This window comes from Dipodomys merriami, unplaced genomic scaffold (assembly GCF_024711535.1).
Source record: "Dipodomys merriami isolate MVZ:Mamm:240054 unplaced genomic scaffold, mDipMer1.0.p SCAF_24, whole genome shotgun sequence".
Taxonomy (NCBI): Eukaryota; Metazoa; Chordata; class Mammalia; order Rodentia; family Heteromyidae; genus Dipodomys; species Dipodomys merriami.
In genome coordinates this window covers 7,223,009-7,240,192 of record NW_027203826.1, presented here as the reverse complement: position 1 = coordinate 7,240,192, position 17,184 = coordinate 7,223,009, and the positions used below count along the sequence as shown (strand labels likewise).

Genomic DNA, 17,184 nt, shown 5'->3' with positions numbered 1-17,184 from the left:
ATAGTTGACATTTGTTTTACTGTTCTGTAGGTGATCTTCTAATTCTGTTGACAATCTCCCTTGGCTGTGTAGATGCTTCAGTTTCCTACAATACTATTTTTCTGGTTTTAATTTTGTTGCCAGTGCCTTTAAGGGTCATATTTAAAAAGGAATCCATAGTGGTTGAAGAAGTTTATACTCCCACCAACAATGTAGTAAGGTTCCCTTCTGTCCACATCCCCTCTAGCATCTGTTGTTATTAGAGTTCTTGATTTTAGCCATTCTAACTGGGGTGAGGTGGAATCTCAATGTTGTTTTGATATGCATTTCTTTTATGGTTAGAGAGGTTGAGCATTTCTTCATGTATCTATTGGCCATCCTTCTTTCCTCTTCAGAGAAGTTTCTCTTTAAGTCTTTAGCCTACTTATTTATTGGGCAGTTGTGTCTTGTTCAACCACCTTGGAAAGCAGTATGGAGGTTCCTCAAAAGACTCCACATAGAGCTCCCCTATGACCCAGCAATCCCACTTTTGGGCATTTACCCAAATGATCACAAACAAAACCATACTAAAGCTTCCAGCACAACTATGTTTATTGCAGCATTATTTACCATAGCTAAGATATGGAACCAACCCAGATGACCCTCAGAAGATGAATGGATCAAGAAAATGTGGTATATATACACAATGGAATTCTATGCCTCCATCAGAAAGAATGACATTGCCCCATATGTTAGGAAATGGAAAGACTTGGAAAAAATTATATTAAGTGAAGTAAGCCAGGCCCAAAGAAACATAGGTCTCATGGTTTCCCTCATTTGCAATAACTAGTATATGTCTGAGTCAAGCAGAAAAAGTCAGATAACTTGATGTTAGGGGAATGAACCCCAAGATACGTATTTAAATGTTTTTTATTTCTTTCATGAAATTGTTTCTAACATATTTATAAGATGATTTCTATGTTGCTTTGTATGTGCCTCCCCCACGATATAACCCCTGCTTTCACTGTATTTGATGTTGGTATAATTTGTGGAGGGGAAGGGCAAAAACAAATCATTTAACTAGGGATACAGGTGGACCCACTGCAATAATGAGATGTACAAGTCGTTATGTTGAAAAACAAACTTTACAACTTTGGTGTTGGGGGGATGATCACCTTGGGGGAAGTGGGGGGAGTATGGGAAGGGATGGGAAGGGGAAACAAAGAGGAGGCAACAATGCTTGATAAGAAATGTACTCATTATCTTGCCCATGTAATTGTAAATCCTCTGTATAGTATTCTCACAATAATAAAAAAAAGGAATCCATATACAATGTCACAAAGTGTTCCCCTCTTTTAAAGAGATTACATAGTTTCCCATTTTCACAGGTATTTTGTTTGTGTGTGTGTGTAAGGTAAAAAGACATATTCTAGTTACATTAACTGTGCATGAATGACTCTAGTGCCAAGGCAAGTTAGTGAAGTCTTTACTCTATTACTTGGAGCTCTTGTTAGGTATTTGAACACAAGTGTCTGGGTTTCTATCCTATCCATTGAGCTATGTGTCTATTTTTTTGGTAGTACTATGTTGGTGTAGTAACTATAGATTTTTAGTATGTTTTAAAATCAGGTATTTTAATGATGTCTCCATTATTATTTTGGTTTGGTTTGATTTTCTGGAACAGAATTCTATGTCTGTAAAAGAAGTCATTCGTATTTCAGTAGGAATTACATTGATTATACATTACTGTGGGTAATAGGGTCATTTTAACAATATTAAGCCTATCAATCAATAAGCACCATCTATGTTTCTATTGTTTGGTACTTTTGCCCTTTTTCGTCATTGATCTATAATTTTCACTTTTGTAATTAGATTTATTCCTATTTAGCAGCTATTGTGATTAAGAGTGTTTTCCAATAAGCAAAATTTTCTTCTCCAACAAGATTCTAGTGTAGAAAATGTTACTTTTTGTGTTAATTTTATCCTATAACTTTATTAAATTTGATTATATGATCTATAATTTTCACTTTTGTAATTAGATTTATTCCTATTTAGCAGCTATTGTGATTAAGAGTGTTTTCCAATAAGCAAAATTTTCTTCTCCAACAAGATTCTAGTGTAGAAAATGTTACTTTTTGTGTTAATTTTATCCTATAACTTTATTAAATTTGATTATAAGTTCTAATAGCTTTTCTGATTGAGTCTTTGCTTAATATAAAATCCTATCTTCTGTAAACTATAGTAATTTAGCCTGTAATATCTCATGAGTTGAGCCTGTGTGGTACTGGGGATTGTGGCACTGGTATCTGTGGTTGTGAAGCTACAGGTCATGGATAGACGGCCTGTAGGTCATGTAGGACAAGCTCTTATGAGGAACAAGGCTTATGGAACTGGTAGCCAACATCTGAAGCTGAAAGACATAGATGGAGACTTCCCCTGCTCCTTAGAGACAAGCTTGGGTAATGCCTTCTACACCACCAGCTTTGGTTCTACCATTATGAGCTGGGAAGGAAATTGCTAGTTCCTACTGGGTGAGCACCAATGAGGTCTGAGTCTTGGGGGCATTACTGCACTGTAGCTACAACCCTAAAACTGCCGGAAGCAGCTAGACTCTTTCCTAGCTCCTGAAGGACAGGTTCAAGGGAAGCCAGGACTTTGCACCTGCAGCTATAGTCCTAAGACTGTGAACTAGGAAGGACACTTTCCCTAGTTCCTACCAGATGAGCACAGTGGTAGAGGCAGGGTTGGGAATAGGATCCCTGATAGCTCTTTTCTATGTCTCAGTGGCTAGGCCTTGAGTCATAGCTATAGTCTCAAACAAACAAGTTCTTTGATCATTTCTTCACCCATAAAAGCTTGAGAATTATTATCCATTAGTACACTAAGGAGAATACTGATGGACCAAAAAATTAGCTTGAGGAAACAAAAAAATCACTGATTTTGCTTTATAATACTATTCTAAAAGACTTCAGGTAAAAGAAAAACATTACTATATTAGTATGGTACAACCCTTCCAGAGTTCTAGAAAACGAAGTTTCTGCTTGAATTGACTCAAACCATCTAGGCATGTACCAGGGGAAAACAGAGTGAATTAATTATAAATGTGAGGTTTTCCTAGAGGTTCACCCAATTAACTAACAAAAGACCATATTCAAACTGCAAAATATAGGTTAGCTACCAAGGAGGAAACTAGTCAGATGTCAATCATTTTGTTCATTCTCATTCACTTTTCTGTCATTAATAACATTCTAAGAATAAGCCTTGAAATGCAATGGTATCTTTTTCTTTGTTTTTCAACCATGCTCAAGTTGACTTTATCCCAGAGCTATAAGGATGATTCAACATAAACAATTAAATATAATAATGCACATCACAGAATAAGAAACAACAAGTTCATGTTTAATTCAATAGATACATAAAAAGTTTCTGACAAAATTCAATATCCAGTCATGAAGAAAGCCCCTCAAAATTGCCATCCTGGGATCTTCTTAAATAACCTTAATAAAATGTATCCAAGAGTATTATTTTTAGTATGTTATAAAGTTGTTTCTAAAACCATAATCAAATAGCCAGACCAAGTCTGATGAAATCAGTCTCCCACATGGATGATTTACAATTAAATATTTTGTGAAAGGAGCAACCAAATAATTCAGCTTAACAATGAAGGACTGCTGACAGTAATTTGCTCACTACATTAAGGCTTTCAGCTACTCTGCAAACATGTACAAGTCAAATCATTCTACTGAAAGAAAAACTATCTTCATTTGATAGTTCTGAATAATGTATATGCCTTGTAGCCATACAAGCAAGACACTATCTGAACATTTAGTCAACATGCGCACAATTCAAGATTAACTATTGCTTTACTTAAAATAAAATGTGAGTATTCATGTATATAAAAATATTCATGTATATAAAAATTAGGAGGCTGGGAAGGTAGCTCAGTGGTAGAGAGTGCTTGCCTTGTAAGGCCCTGGGTTCAATTCCTCAGCACCACATAAGCAGAAAAAGCCAGAAGTGGCACTGTGGCTCAAGTGATAGAATGCTCGCTTTGAGCTAAATAGCTGACAGTGCCCAGGCCCAGCGTTCAAGCCCCATGACCAACCAAAAAAGAAATGTTAACAATGATTTAACTTTCAAGATGAGAAGCAATTTAAATTTCATTTAAAATATATTGGTGAGAACATTTATTTAACTTAAAAAGCAAAAATGTAAATCATATATGTAATGAGATAGTATTTAAATTGGAAAGTAATTTTTAAAGGCTACAATAAAACAAAACTTTTATAAAAATCCACATGACCGATTATAAAATTGAAATCTATTAACATATTCAGAGATGATTTTCATCTTGCCTTACAATAGACATCTTCAACTGACAGATTAGGCATGATAGTGGTAAAATTACTTTATTTGTTCGTGATATTTAATTTCCAGCCTAGCTAGCTCCTAGACAGCGAAGGAACCCCATGCATTTTATCACTAGAAACAAGTTGGGCAGCTCTCAGGGCAGGATAAAGATCAAAGAGGATAGAGGATGCTGTACTTCAGAAGTTACCAAATGTATTGTACCTTGTATTGTGAGAAAAACAGAAGCTGCTGCCGATCCACCTTCATTTGAAACTGTACAATGGTACTGTCCCGCATCGCTGATTTTCACACTCCTTAGCTCCAGGGAGAGGTTAGCCAACATCCTGATCCTTGCTGGCTCCACCAGTCTCACATCCCTGCTGTTCCTCTGCCAGGTTAGATTATAATCCACAGCGCTGGTGACAAGACATGTCAAAACTGCGGTCTCCCCAGGAGTGATGGTAACGTTATCAAGCACTTGGATGATGGGAGGAGGCTCTGAATAAAATCAAAAGACTAAAATCAAAACACTTAGAGATCTTTTATAGGTACTCCTTAAGAATTATGTATTGACTTTTTTGGGGGGGTGCTAGTCCTGGGGCTTGAACTCAAGGCTGGGGTGCTGTTCCTGAGTTTTTTTTTCTCTTTGCTCAAAATTGGTTCTCTACCACTTGAGCCACAGATCCATGTCCAACTTTTTGGGTAGTTAGTTGCAGATAAGAGTCTTGAGAACTTTCTTGCCTGGGCTGACTATGAACCATGATCCTTAGCTCTCTGTCTCCAGAGAAACTAGGATTAAGGGAAAGTTAGCCATCAATACAGGGCTCTGAATATTTAGGAGTACGATGTAGTATTACCACCGAACTTATTAAATGAGGCAATTTTTAAACTTCAGTTTTAACTTTGGGTATCATTTTTTAACCTTAAAATATATACTCAGTGTTTTCAAGAATATAACACACACAGGATGGCAGACAATATCAACTCTAAGAGGGGCTGCAATCTCACAAGAAGACACTGTACAACAGTAGAGTGATCAATGTCCTCTTATCAGGAATGAGAAGCAATTTGATCTAAGAAAGCATATGAAAGAATAGGGACAGTAGCCGGACACCAGTGGCTCACGTCCTTAATCCTAGCTACATAGGAAGCTGAGGTCTGAGGATCACAGTTCAAAGCCAGCCCAGGCAGGTAAGTCTGTGAGACTCTTATCTCCAATAAACCACTAGAAAACTGGAAGTGGTGCTATGGTTCAAGTGGTAGAGTGCTCGCTTTGAGCTGAAGAGCGCAGGGACAGCGTCCAAGCCCAGAGTTCAAGCCCCAGGACTGACAAAAAAATTTAATAATAATAGGGACAGACCTATAACAAAACTGCCCACTTAGAACCATGGGCACAAAAGATTGTTCAAAACCTAATTGCTAATTATTTAACCCTTAGAGAGTCACAGATTGCTTGAGTTAATAGTAAGCATGAATCAATTCCTTCTTGATATCTCACTCTTTAAATGCTTTAAAATATTCTCTTTTAGCCATCTTTTACAATATAGTAGTAATGGAAACTAAGCTTCCATGGCTTGTTGGAAACCCATATGCCTGCTGTAGTTAAAATATGAGAGCATGAAAACATTCAAGATCAAATTCATTCCTGAGCTTTTTTTTTTTTTTTTTGCCAGTGCTGGGGCTTGAACTCAGGGCCTGGGCCCTGTCCTTGAGCTTCTTTTGCTCAAGGCTAGCACTCTACCACTTGAGCCACAGCTCCATTTCCAGCTTTTTCTGTTTATGAAGTACCAAGGAATTGAACCCAGGGCTTCATGCATGCTAGGCTGGTGCTCTACCACTTAGCCACATTCCCAGCCCATCCCTGAGACTTTCGAGAAGTATACATTAGTGAGGATAAGAATGGCCATAATCAAGGAAAAAATACAAATAATACTTTAATTCCGCATAGCATGCATGGATATGTCTCATGCAACATTTACAATACATTCAGACCACCTAATGATGGAATGGACGCCTAGTTATTCTTTCTCAATTCAGAGCTGTCCCACCCCCTGAGCTGTCTGAAGGGTCAAAGGAGGCCCTTTGGCAACAACATCACAGGTGATGTCTTCCTTTCCCCTCCCCCTTACAGGTGCTTTGCCCTAGAGAACTCCCCAATTACATCCTTGCACAAAAGCTATGCCTCACAGTCTAGTCCCTCTTCAACTATAAATTAAACAAAATGAAAAAATGTTAACAGAGCAGTTTGACAAGTAAGATCTGAAATGATATGTAACCCTGCTGCTGCACAAATGTCTGCAGACAGTAAAAATTATGCATGCCAGCACATTCATACATGTGTGAATAAATCTGAGAGAGACAGGGGGAAGAGGGGAAGAATTATGGAAGCTGGAGAAGGAGACCAGGATTACAGTTTACCAGAACTAATCTGTAATAACAATGTACAATGACTACTAAGCCTAGCATATGGGGACCAGAGAAGAAGGCCCTCAGTCCCAAGGTAGGAAGGAGTTCAACCCACATGACTTAACCAGGGTCCTGAGATGGAAGTGGTAGGTCAGGAGTTTTCTAACTACTCTCTATCTGGTCATGAATGGGCCACTTGCTCTCTGTAGCCTTTTCTCTCTTTTACCTAAAAAAACAATGAGGTATTACATTATTTCTGTTTTATTCTTTTCTGAAAGGATATCCTATAACTAAAATGGAGAGTTTCCTGTCATGCACATACCTTTGATAAGTTTTCTTTATTCAGATTTTAACTTAAGCCAAGAATTTTAGTACTAGGGGAGGGGTGTTGAATGAGGGGTTGTGTGTCAAAAAAAATGCACAGGAAATGAATATAACTTTGTAATAGTATTGAATCAAACTATCCTTTTAAAAGAATTACTCTTACAAACTTCTAAAATGTCATTCAATATTTTCTATACACTTATACTCAGTAAAATAAAAAGAAAATGCTTGCTACATTCATTTTTCATTTAAAACAACCATGCCTACCATTTCAAGTGATCCAAACTCCTAAAACACGTTTTCCAACAAAGCATTGAAAAACTATTGAGCAATAAATTGGTAGAACTTAAACTTCTCTGTAAACTGCTCTCAGATGCTTTCTGACTTTATATAACACATGAATGTCCACAGTGACACAAGAATCACCATCCCATAATGTCTCATCCCCCCCATACTCCTTAGGAAAATCCAAAATCTGATTTTTCTGGGGGTTGGCACCTGATTCCTAGATGCTGATAGGCAACTTCAGAAGGGTGGCTGAACTGGGACCTCAGCCTAGGCTAAGAGAAATTCAGACGTAGGTGGATGTTAAAATCAGGTGTGTTCAACATGGAGTTGTTTCTTAAAGAAATGTCAAATCCATGGGGGCCCTAGCTTGTTAGTTCTTCCATCATAGGAACTGTGACTACCATTGGCACTTCTGGCACTTCCTTTCCTAATCCACAGAGTGGGAAATAATTCCTGATAATTGGTGTGGGCACAGTAATTGTCTAGCTGACACCAGTGAATGTTAGAAGGGCAGGAGTAAAGTACATATGTAAAAGTCACCATATGAAAGAGCTAAGCTCCGAACAGCGTAGTCAGAAGTTTTTCCTGACACTCCCAAGACATTTATGTAAGCCTTCTGGATCAACCTGCCCACGCCTCTTTCTCTCTTGTCTTTCTCTTAATTAATATTGCTGGGAAAAATACTCAAGTGCTCAAGTGTTTTGTTTTCCCAGAAGCTAAGGAATGTTGACATAATTCCAGTGCTTTTCAAACTTCTGGGGATGAAGAAATGAATCGTTTGTATGTCAACTTGCTAAATTCTTTTAGAGGACAAACTTTATTTTTCTAAGAATAAGAGAATGCAAATAGTTTTACTGGGAGGGTGAATATGGTCAAAATACTTTATGTGCACATGTGCATATGAGACAATAACCCTCATTGAGACTCATTTGGGAAGGGGGAGGAAATGCGAGGGACAGTGATGAAGGGGTGAGTATGATAAAGGTATGTTGTATGTATATATGGACATGTCAAGATGGAATCCTCTTGTACAAACAAAAATATGGGGCCGGGCACAATGGCTCATGCCTGTAATCCTAGCTACTCAGGAGGCTGAGATCTGAGGATCATGGTTCAAAGCCAGCCTGGGCAGGAAAGTATTATCTCTAATTAATTACCAGGAAAATGGAAGTGGCACAGTGGCTCAAAGTGATAGAGTGCTAGCCTTGAGTAAAACAATCTTAGAGACAGCACCCAGGCCCTGAGTTCAAGCCTCATGACTGATACCCCCTACCAGATCCCCCCAAAAAAGGAAAGAAAAAGAGTTTTACTGCAAAGAGTACATGCTGGCAGACAGGTTCTTAAACAATTCTCTAGTTGGAAAACTTTTTTCATGTCTTAAAATTACCTCAGGAAAATGTACACCAATACCACAAACGAACAAACTTATAGACATTTTTATAAGCCTAGCAGCAGTGGCACTTACATCAGAAGAGTTTACCATTAAATATCTGGCATCAACACAGCAGGTAGAAAGTACTATTGTCAAAATAGAAGTTTTCAATGAAATTAAAGATATATGATGAGCTAAAAGGCTTAATCCTGATCATTGATTATTACAAGGTAGTTTTTTTTTGTCCTAAGAATTCTGGGAGGTTAAATGGAAAAGAATTTCACTTCAATGTATTTACCTTACAAAATATTATAATCTTGCCTCCCACAGAGTCACATGAAATCTACTCTCTGGATATAAAATAATGAGTACTACTGCTCCTGTTCTCAATACTAGCACTAAGTCATTCTGTAGTGCTGGTACTAAGTAGTAATGTAGTAGTGGTACTGCAGCACCATGTCAGTCTCTCTTCCTAGAAAATGATCACCCACTTCCATTACTAACTTCAATACAAAAGTCAGAGTTGTTTTATAAGAGTTCCCAGTTCATCATGAACATGGGAGAAAGTGGAAGTTTGACCATACCATTTTCAGAACAGATCCTTTCCTTAGACTATTTTCTGAATAGGAAATGCCAAATTGTTATTTCAAATTACATTTATTAAACCTCTGCAATAATGGTAGTAATGATAATCTAATAGCAATAGCTGTCTCATATCAAGTGTATATATGGGCCAGGGTATTTTCTAGGTTACACACACACACACACATATGTATATGTATATATATAATATAGATATACATACATACATACATTGAGACTGCTGTTAATATCCTTATTTTATAGTTATGGAACAAAGGTATTGAGTCCTTAAATAATAATGAAAGGAAGATCACACAACTTGAATATGATGAAGCCAAGATTTGAGTTCACAATTCAGTGGGGAAGGCAGACGATTATAGAACAATCATAAAGGCAAATGTATCAAAGCAAATGGAGTACCAGCATCTCACTTCCATAGGTAAATTAATACTCATATGACTGTAAAGAAGTTAGTGACAATTACCTGATACATCAAAAAATGTTTGTGCCCTCCCAGTCCCTGCGCTGCTGACAGCAATGCATTCATAGGAGCCTTCGTCAGACAGAGTCACCTTTTCAATATCCCAGTTCACACTGGCAGATTCTCTGGGGGGAATAAAATGATAATAAATAAATAAATAGTTGGTGTAACAATGATATCACGTTGAAAGCATATCCAATTATTTCTTCTTGATGGATTCATTTAAAAGAACAATGCTTGATTAGAAATGTACTCATGACCTTGTCCATGTAATTGTGACTCCTCTGTATAGTAGTTTCATAATAAAAAAAAAGAAAAATGTAGAAAACAACTTGATAAAGCTACAGATATATTTTTAAAAGTTACACACATTTCACAACTTTTACTTTTTTTTTTTGTCGGTCGTGGGATTCTAACTCTGGGCTTGGGCACTGTCCTTACTCAGCTCAAGGCAAGCGCTCTACCGCTTGAGCCACAGCTCCACTTTTGGTTTTCTAGTGGTTTATTGCAGACAAAGAGTCTCACGGACTTTCCTGCCCTGGCTGGCTTTGAACTGAGATGCTCAGATCTCAGCCTCCTGAGTAGCTAGGATTACAGGCATGAACCACTGGCGCCCGGCTACAACTTTTTTACATTTTAACCAGACCAGTAGGATTTTCTACTCTGAAGAAAAGATCCAAAAAAAACAAGAAAAGATGAAGACTAGATTTCTACAGGAAATCACTGTTGGCCTATGTCAAAATAGAAACTCACAGAGATGAAAAAGAAACACTTGTTAAATATCATTCTATTCTTTCTAGTTTTTGACCAGGATAATAGACTAATCAATCAGATCACATAATTTACAAGTGTGAAGATACTAAATAAACTCTTTGATTTAAGACGATTACATCCATTAAACTTACTTATATATAAGCTCTATTTTGAGCTTATATGGAAACCATTGGGTAAATTTACATGAATGATGAAGAAAGAAAAAATGATTCATTTTATAGTCAGCCTCAGTCTGTCATCTAAGTTATCAACCATTTGCTCTATTTTATATTCATCCATTTAAGAGGCATTTATTCCTCGTCCTTTGACAATATTCAAGTTATTATCTTTTTGTGACAGTGGGGTTTGAACTCAGGACCTAAAGCCTTGCTCAACTGGTGCTCTACCATGTAAGCTCTACACCAGATTTTCAAAGTTTTTATTTTGTTGAAATATCATAGTAGTAGATATGTAATGTTTGTTTGGAGAGGAAGAGAAGGATGGGTAGGGGAGGGATTGGTAAGGATGTTGAAGAGGGTGACATCAAAAATTTAGGCTCATGGAAATTTTAGAACATAAAATAAAATTTCCTTTTGTCAATGCTAGAGTTGGAATGCAGGGCCTCTTACTCTGGCTTGGCTTGCTTGCTTTGGCTGGTGTTTTACCATTTATGCCATGCCGACAGCCCAGGTTTTGCTGGTTATTTTAGAGGAGTCTCCAAAAATTGTATACTCAGGTTGTTTTTGAACTGCAATCCTCCAAATCTCAGCCTCATGCATTGATAGGATTCAAGGCATGAGCCACCAGTGCCCAGAGTCAGAAAGTGGACATTCTTCTAGACCCCAAACCCTCATTTAAAAAACAGAAATGTTGAATAACAAGTCATTTGTGGAAAGCTACATAACCAGTTTGCTAACTGCTTAAAGAATAGACTTTTCCATTCAACTTGATGCCTTCTCCTTTTTTGAAATACTACATAAAAATAATCTCTTTCATGCAGCCTTCTCGGTTGACATAAGAAGCATGTAACCACAATAAGTGAAGTGTTTAAGAGATGGACTTTGGAACAGGCAAGAAAACATGACCACTAGAAATGCTAATGCAAACTCAGTGTTCTTTTACATCCCCTAAGAGCAAAGGAACTGACAGAGCAGAGATTAAGTCACATGCTTTATATTATCAGGAAATCTAAGGCAGAGACATGTGAGTGAATTGGGATTAGAGCATCAGTCTATCATCACTCATGCCTAACTTTGTCACCAAACTCTCCTATCCAAAGGCTTAGTACATGTCAGCAAGCCATGTCATGGCTCTGGACCACAAAGCTGGAAAAATGAGCAAAAAAGAATTCTTGTGGCTTACCTCCCAGGAATTGTGTGGAATTAATGAATTAATGTTTATAAAAGAATCTCAAATGACTCTGAAAAATCTTACTGTTTAAACAGGAAGCAGAATTACTTTATTTCATCAGCCAGTTATTCAGCTCCATCATTTGATATCCTGGTCTGTAAGTTATGTGGCTCATTATAAAATATGCAGCTGAGTAAATCATCAAGATAGATGATGTACGGAGTTGGAGATAAGACAGTTCAGACTTGAAAGAATGGAAAAATGTTCTAGTTATGAGGAACGTCCAGGCCTTAAGTTTTTGCGTAAAATGACCCCCATAAAAGGATTATGTAAACTCACTCTAAAATATTTAATATCTTATGTTAACACTGAATCAACAATGTAAAAGGTTGGTAAAATAATTCCTAGAGACTTACTGAGAATGTACTCTTTCACAGGAAGTTCAAAAGCAATACTTTCAAGAAATCATTTTCCTCCACTTTCCAATGTCTACTTAATCGTTATATTACTTCTGTTTGTCTTTAAATGCTATTCAACTTCCTGTGGAAATGTTGGCAACCCCTCCCCCAATTCCATTCACCTCCAGCACACAAGAAACTCAATTGCCCTTTTCCTCTCCCTTAAACCTTACTCACTGGGGTGGCTGCAGATACACTGGCTTCGTCCAATCTTCCTTTCTCACATGCCCAGTCCATTTGCCCTTCCCAAATTTGTACTTGCCCTTCCTGGCATGTGAACTCTCTTCTCTGAATATCTGATTGTTTATCTTACTCCCTATCTTTAGATCTAAGCTCAAGTGTCACTCATTCAGATTCACTGGACACTTAAATCAGAATCAGACACATTTTGACTCCAAAGCCCATGAAGCTGAAGTTTTGGTCCCTTTCCAAAGTCTCCTCCCAAACACTGGATTGAGAATTGTTTTGACTTCAAATGGGACCTTTGATTATATAAAATCCAGACTCTATAAAACACCAGTAAAGACCAGGAGCTAGTGGTTCATGTCTATATTCTTAGCTATTCAGGAGGCTGAGATCTGAAAATAATGGTTCAAAGCCAGCCCAGGTAGGAAGTTCTCTAAGGCTCTTACCTCCAATTAACCAGCAAAAAGCTAGAAGTGGAGCTATAGACCAACTGATACAGTTCTAACTTTAAGTAAAAAGGCGAAGGTACAGTACCAAGACCCTAAATTCAAGCCCAGTTCTGGCAATAAATAAGTACCTAAATACATACACAAAAGCACCCAAGTAAACCCTTGAATACCCTTTAGCATTTATTACATCATTGTATTGTGTTTAGTATCTGTTTTCCCTACTCCTCCATTACAATTAATTCTATCAGGACACAAACCTGTATTTGTTTGGTTGAGTGTTATATTCCAAGACTAAGAATCAAGTAAATGCCAATTTCCAGGAAAACATTACATTGAAATAAGCTTCTATTTCCTTATATATGTTTAATAGTATAAATAATTTAAAAAATAAGAATATTTACACACTTGAAATACTGGTCTACTCCAAGTGTAATGCCATTCCTGACAAAGCTCAAGGTAAAGGGTAGAAGGCTTTCAACAGAGCAGAGAATTCTTCCTGGCTGTAGGTAATATCCTGGAGTTTTCATGGGCATTGTTACTGTGGGAGCAGCTGGAAAACAAATAGTATAGACAATAAAGTCACAGTGGTATTGAATATTTCCTGTGAATCCATTCACAAAGCTTCTTACTTAAATTATTTTAGTAATCCTCTACACCCCAATTAATCCAAAACACTGAAAATCACACAATGTGTTGAACACTGATTTAAATTCTATGTATCTTCATAAGCCCCTTATTATGATATTCACAGAATCTAAGACTTGACTTTTAAGACAACTATGTTTTTTAAAACTACTAATATAGAAAAAAATCCAATAAGTTACAATACATTGTTAAGTATAGAATACATTTTTATTTCAAATATGTGAAAGTATGAAAAGAACCCACCCACACACCTGAGAATCAAATATATAGAATAAGGTTTCCCATAATAAATAGGAAATACATCTTTAGGAATCTAACAGATGTTTTAACATTCAATTTAAATTGCATTTGAGGAAACCTTAAAGTTAGTTCTGTTCTCATCATACTAGTTATGGCATCAGTAATGAATATCACAGCTGTTAATCATAAGGTTGAGATTATACACTAAATATAAATAATAACTTGTCTCCCCATGCAGTCAGACAAGTTTACAAATAAGGCTACTATGTTGTTGTAGGCCCATGGTTGAAGCTGATGTTCTAAGGTTTGTTGGGTTTAGTTAGCTTTAGAAGTGGTTCAAATAGAGGTAAACTGAGGTGTTACTTCCAAATAATGCCTCACCTGTAATCTCATTTGTGACCTATCTAAGGGAAAATATACAAGTAAGAACTTAGTAACTATCTAATCAAATAAAGACAGAATGGTTCCCAGTTGTTCACAATCCACTGCTGTTCAATGAGAAGGTTTCTAATAGTTATACATAAATATCTAGTTATTTAAATTGCCTAATCAAGGCTTTTTTAGGGAGAGGGTAACAGAATTTTCCAGTTCATGTCTTTTCACTGATTCACCACAATTCTCAAACCTACAACTAATAGGCTTTACATAACAGTTGCTCCTTGACTATTAAGAAAATCCAAGTTATCTCAATGTAATACAAAATATCACTTTTTTCACAGTTTTTTCTATCCTATAATCAATCATATAACTCCCCTAGGCTTTCAATATGAGGGTTTAGCTGGAATGGTGTCTCACCTGGGACAATACTAGAAAAGGAAACACTTGACACTCTCTGGAAGAGATAATCATCCTTGTCATAGCCTGTTATTTTGAGAAAGAAAGCTTCATTTGGTGGTATAAAGTCAGAAATATTCCATATGCCATAAGGTTTTCGATCTGGGTAATATTTCACAGGAATAGTCTTAAGAGAACCCCCTGAGATACTCAGCAACTCAAGACGATCTACTCTAGCTGGACTGGAAATCCCAGAGGTATTCAGCAGCACATAGGTAGGTATTCCTACAAGAGAAAGAGTTCGTTATCCCTTACAAGTAACAGACAGTTGTGGTTATCTACTAAATATTTACATTATAATGACATACAAGTATCAAAAAGATGAGCACTATAGAATGTCCCACCAGATGTGGGCCAGTTATAGAATCTTTCTATATAAAATCTTTCTATATATAATCAGCTTATTCAGGACCACAGAAATGTAGGAAAGTCTATGTATTTCATATCAAGCATTGTAGCCTCCTCCTTTGTTTCCCCTTCCCATCCTCCCCCGATCCCCCAATCCTCTCCACCCCCCACCAAAGTTGGAAAGTTCCTTTCTTGTTGAACAGTATTACCCCTCTGTTTTCTCCCACTTCCTCCCCAACACAACTTTCCCCCCAAGTTGTAAAGTTCATTTCCTACATATTGTCTTGTGAATATCATTGTTGCACTGGTTCACTCTTTGTCCTTTGTCTCACCATTTTGTTGTTCCCCTTGCCTGGATGTTCATGTTTTCTGGCCCTAATTCAGGAGACTGGAGTAAGCCCAAGAACCTCACCTTTTAACAAGCTCTCTGAATAATTGTGATGACACTTGTTTGGGGATTACACTTTGAGAAACAAGAATTAGAGCAGAGCATCAATCATGCTTGGAGTACCAATGCTGTTCCTCGATTTTTGTTATTGGATATCATCAAATTATAAACTTACAGACTGAAAAGTGTTTTTTGCTTATACAAATTTAAGGAGTATGCCCATACAAACCTTGAACAGGTCTGCTGACTGTTTTCTTGAAGTCTAAGGTGGGTTTTCCAGAAAAACCAGCACGGAAATCAATAGTACTGAGGCCAGTGATGCGAACAGAGTGCCTTCCACTGCTGGAGGTCTGGAAATAGTCAATGAAATGACAACTTCCTGTTAGCAGTTGGTCCCAGATACTAATCACAAGAAACACTAACAGTATGGAAGGCTGCAAAGTGTTTCAGTAAAATTGATATTCAGTAAATGAGTCTCCGACCTGGGTGATCCAAATTTACAATTCTATACTTGAAAGTGTAAAATTACTGTTCTAAAATGCAATTCAGTAATATATGTCATGGCCCATGGTATAAGATCTAAGTATTTATTCAATGGGTGAACTTGATATAAGTCTGGAGAAGCTCCATGGACCTCTGCTTTGTTCTCTGAATTTCTCCTGCAAACACTATTCAGGTTCAATTCTGGATAAATGTTTCTTTTCTCCTTACCCCTGGAACAACATAAACAAGGTAAGTATAAGAACTGACCATTCTAAATTTCAGCCACCAAACATCCTCAGCTTAACAATACTCCAACAAAGGGTTCTTGATGCTGAGGTACAAAGCTCATGACTCTATTTCCTACCAATGGAGAAGGAAGTCTGTCAATGCAATGTAACAAATACTACAATGCAGATATACAAAGTAAGAATAGACTAGCCTGATCTACTAAGTTGGACTCAATATCAAATCATAAACTCAGTACTAATGTGACTAATATGGGTATAAATAATAAATAATTTGCCTGAAGGCCATAGTGAGTAAGTGATGATACTAATATTTACTTAATCTATGAGCAGCGCATTTTAACAAATTGGCTGTTCAATCTTTTGAAGGAAGGACTGTAAGTAAGCACTGTAAGGGCTGGAATCCACAGGCTACATCGTGAGCAGAAGAATGGCAAGGCCAGGTTCTGGCAAAGATCACTTTATGCTGAAATAAACTTGCATATTGAGTAACTAGGTATCCTTTACCTAAAACTAGTAAAAAAAAAAATTGAAGAAGCAGAGTAGAGCAGGGTCTAGGTTTCAGAACTCGAATGAGATGGCTGGGAATGAAGGAGCAGAAATTACTAGAGAGCAAGGACCATGGAGAGCGCCAGGGAAATCCTGAGTTGCTCCTCTGAGATGTAAGCTCAGATCTTCCCAGAGACCTCCACTGCAAATGGTTGACTTAGCTCAAAAGTGGTGGCTCACTAAACACCTTCCTACATTAAAAGTTCCTTCAGTATGGTAGCATGGCATATTCACCAGTACACAGCCACCCAACTGCCCAATGTTCATGACTTTCCTTACATTCCCCTAAGATCCAAGACATCAGGAATTCATTGAATCTCAAGTTCACATTATCTTATATAATCCTGTTACGGGCCAAGATAATGTTAAAGCACTATAACAATAATAGCACCTCTAAGAAGTTATCACTTACCTTCATTTACACAGTCAGGAAAAGGCAATTGTTCTGAATTCAATGTTCTTTCTACAGTAGCTAGTTCTAGGCATAGTATTTTA

At 37.2% G+C, this 17,184-nt stretch overlaps 1 protein-coding gene across 1 annotated transcript in view; it reads right to left on the bottom strand.

Annotated features, from left to right (window-relative positions):
• Positions 1 to 17,184, bottom strand: part of Hmcn1 (hemicentin 1) — a 438,323-nt gene that overhangs the window by 238,273 nt on the left and 182,866 nt on the right. Inside the window, exons 7-11 of the mRNA XM_070034238.1 lie at positions 15,642 to 15,762; positions 14,638 to 14,901; positions 13,363 to 13,507; positions 9,765 to 9,886; positions 4,531 to 4,806 (exon numbers count right to left, since the gene is read on the bottom strand). Coding sequence (XP_069890339.1) covers positions 4,531 to 4,806; positions 9,765 to 9,886; positions 13,363 to 13,507; positions 14,638 to 14,901; positions 15,642 to 15,762 — 928 coding nt within the window. The remainder of the gene's footprint in view (positions 1 to 4,530; positions 4,807 to 9,764; positions 9,887 to 13,362; positions 13,508 to 14,637; positions 14,902 to 15,641; positions 15,763 to 17,184) is intronic.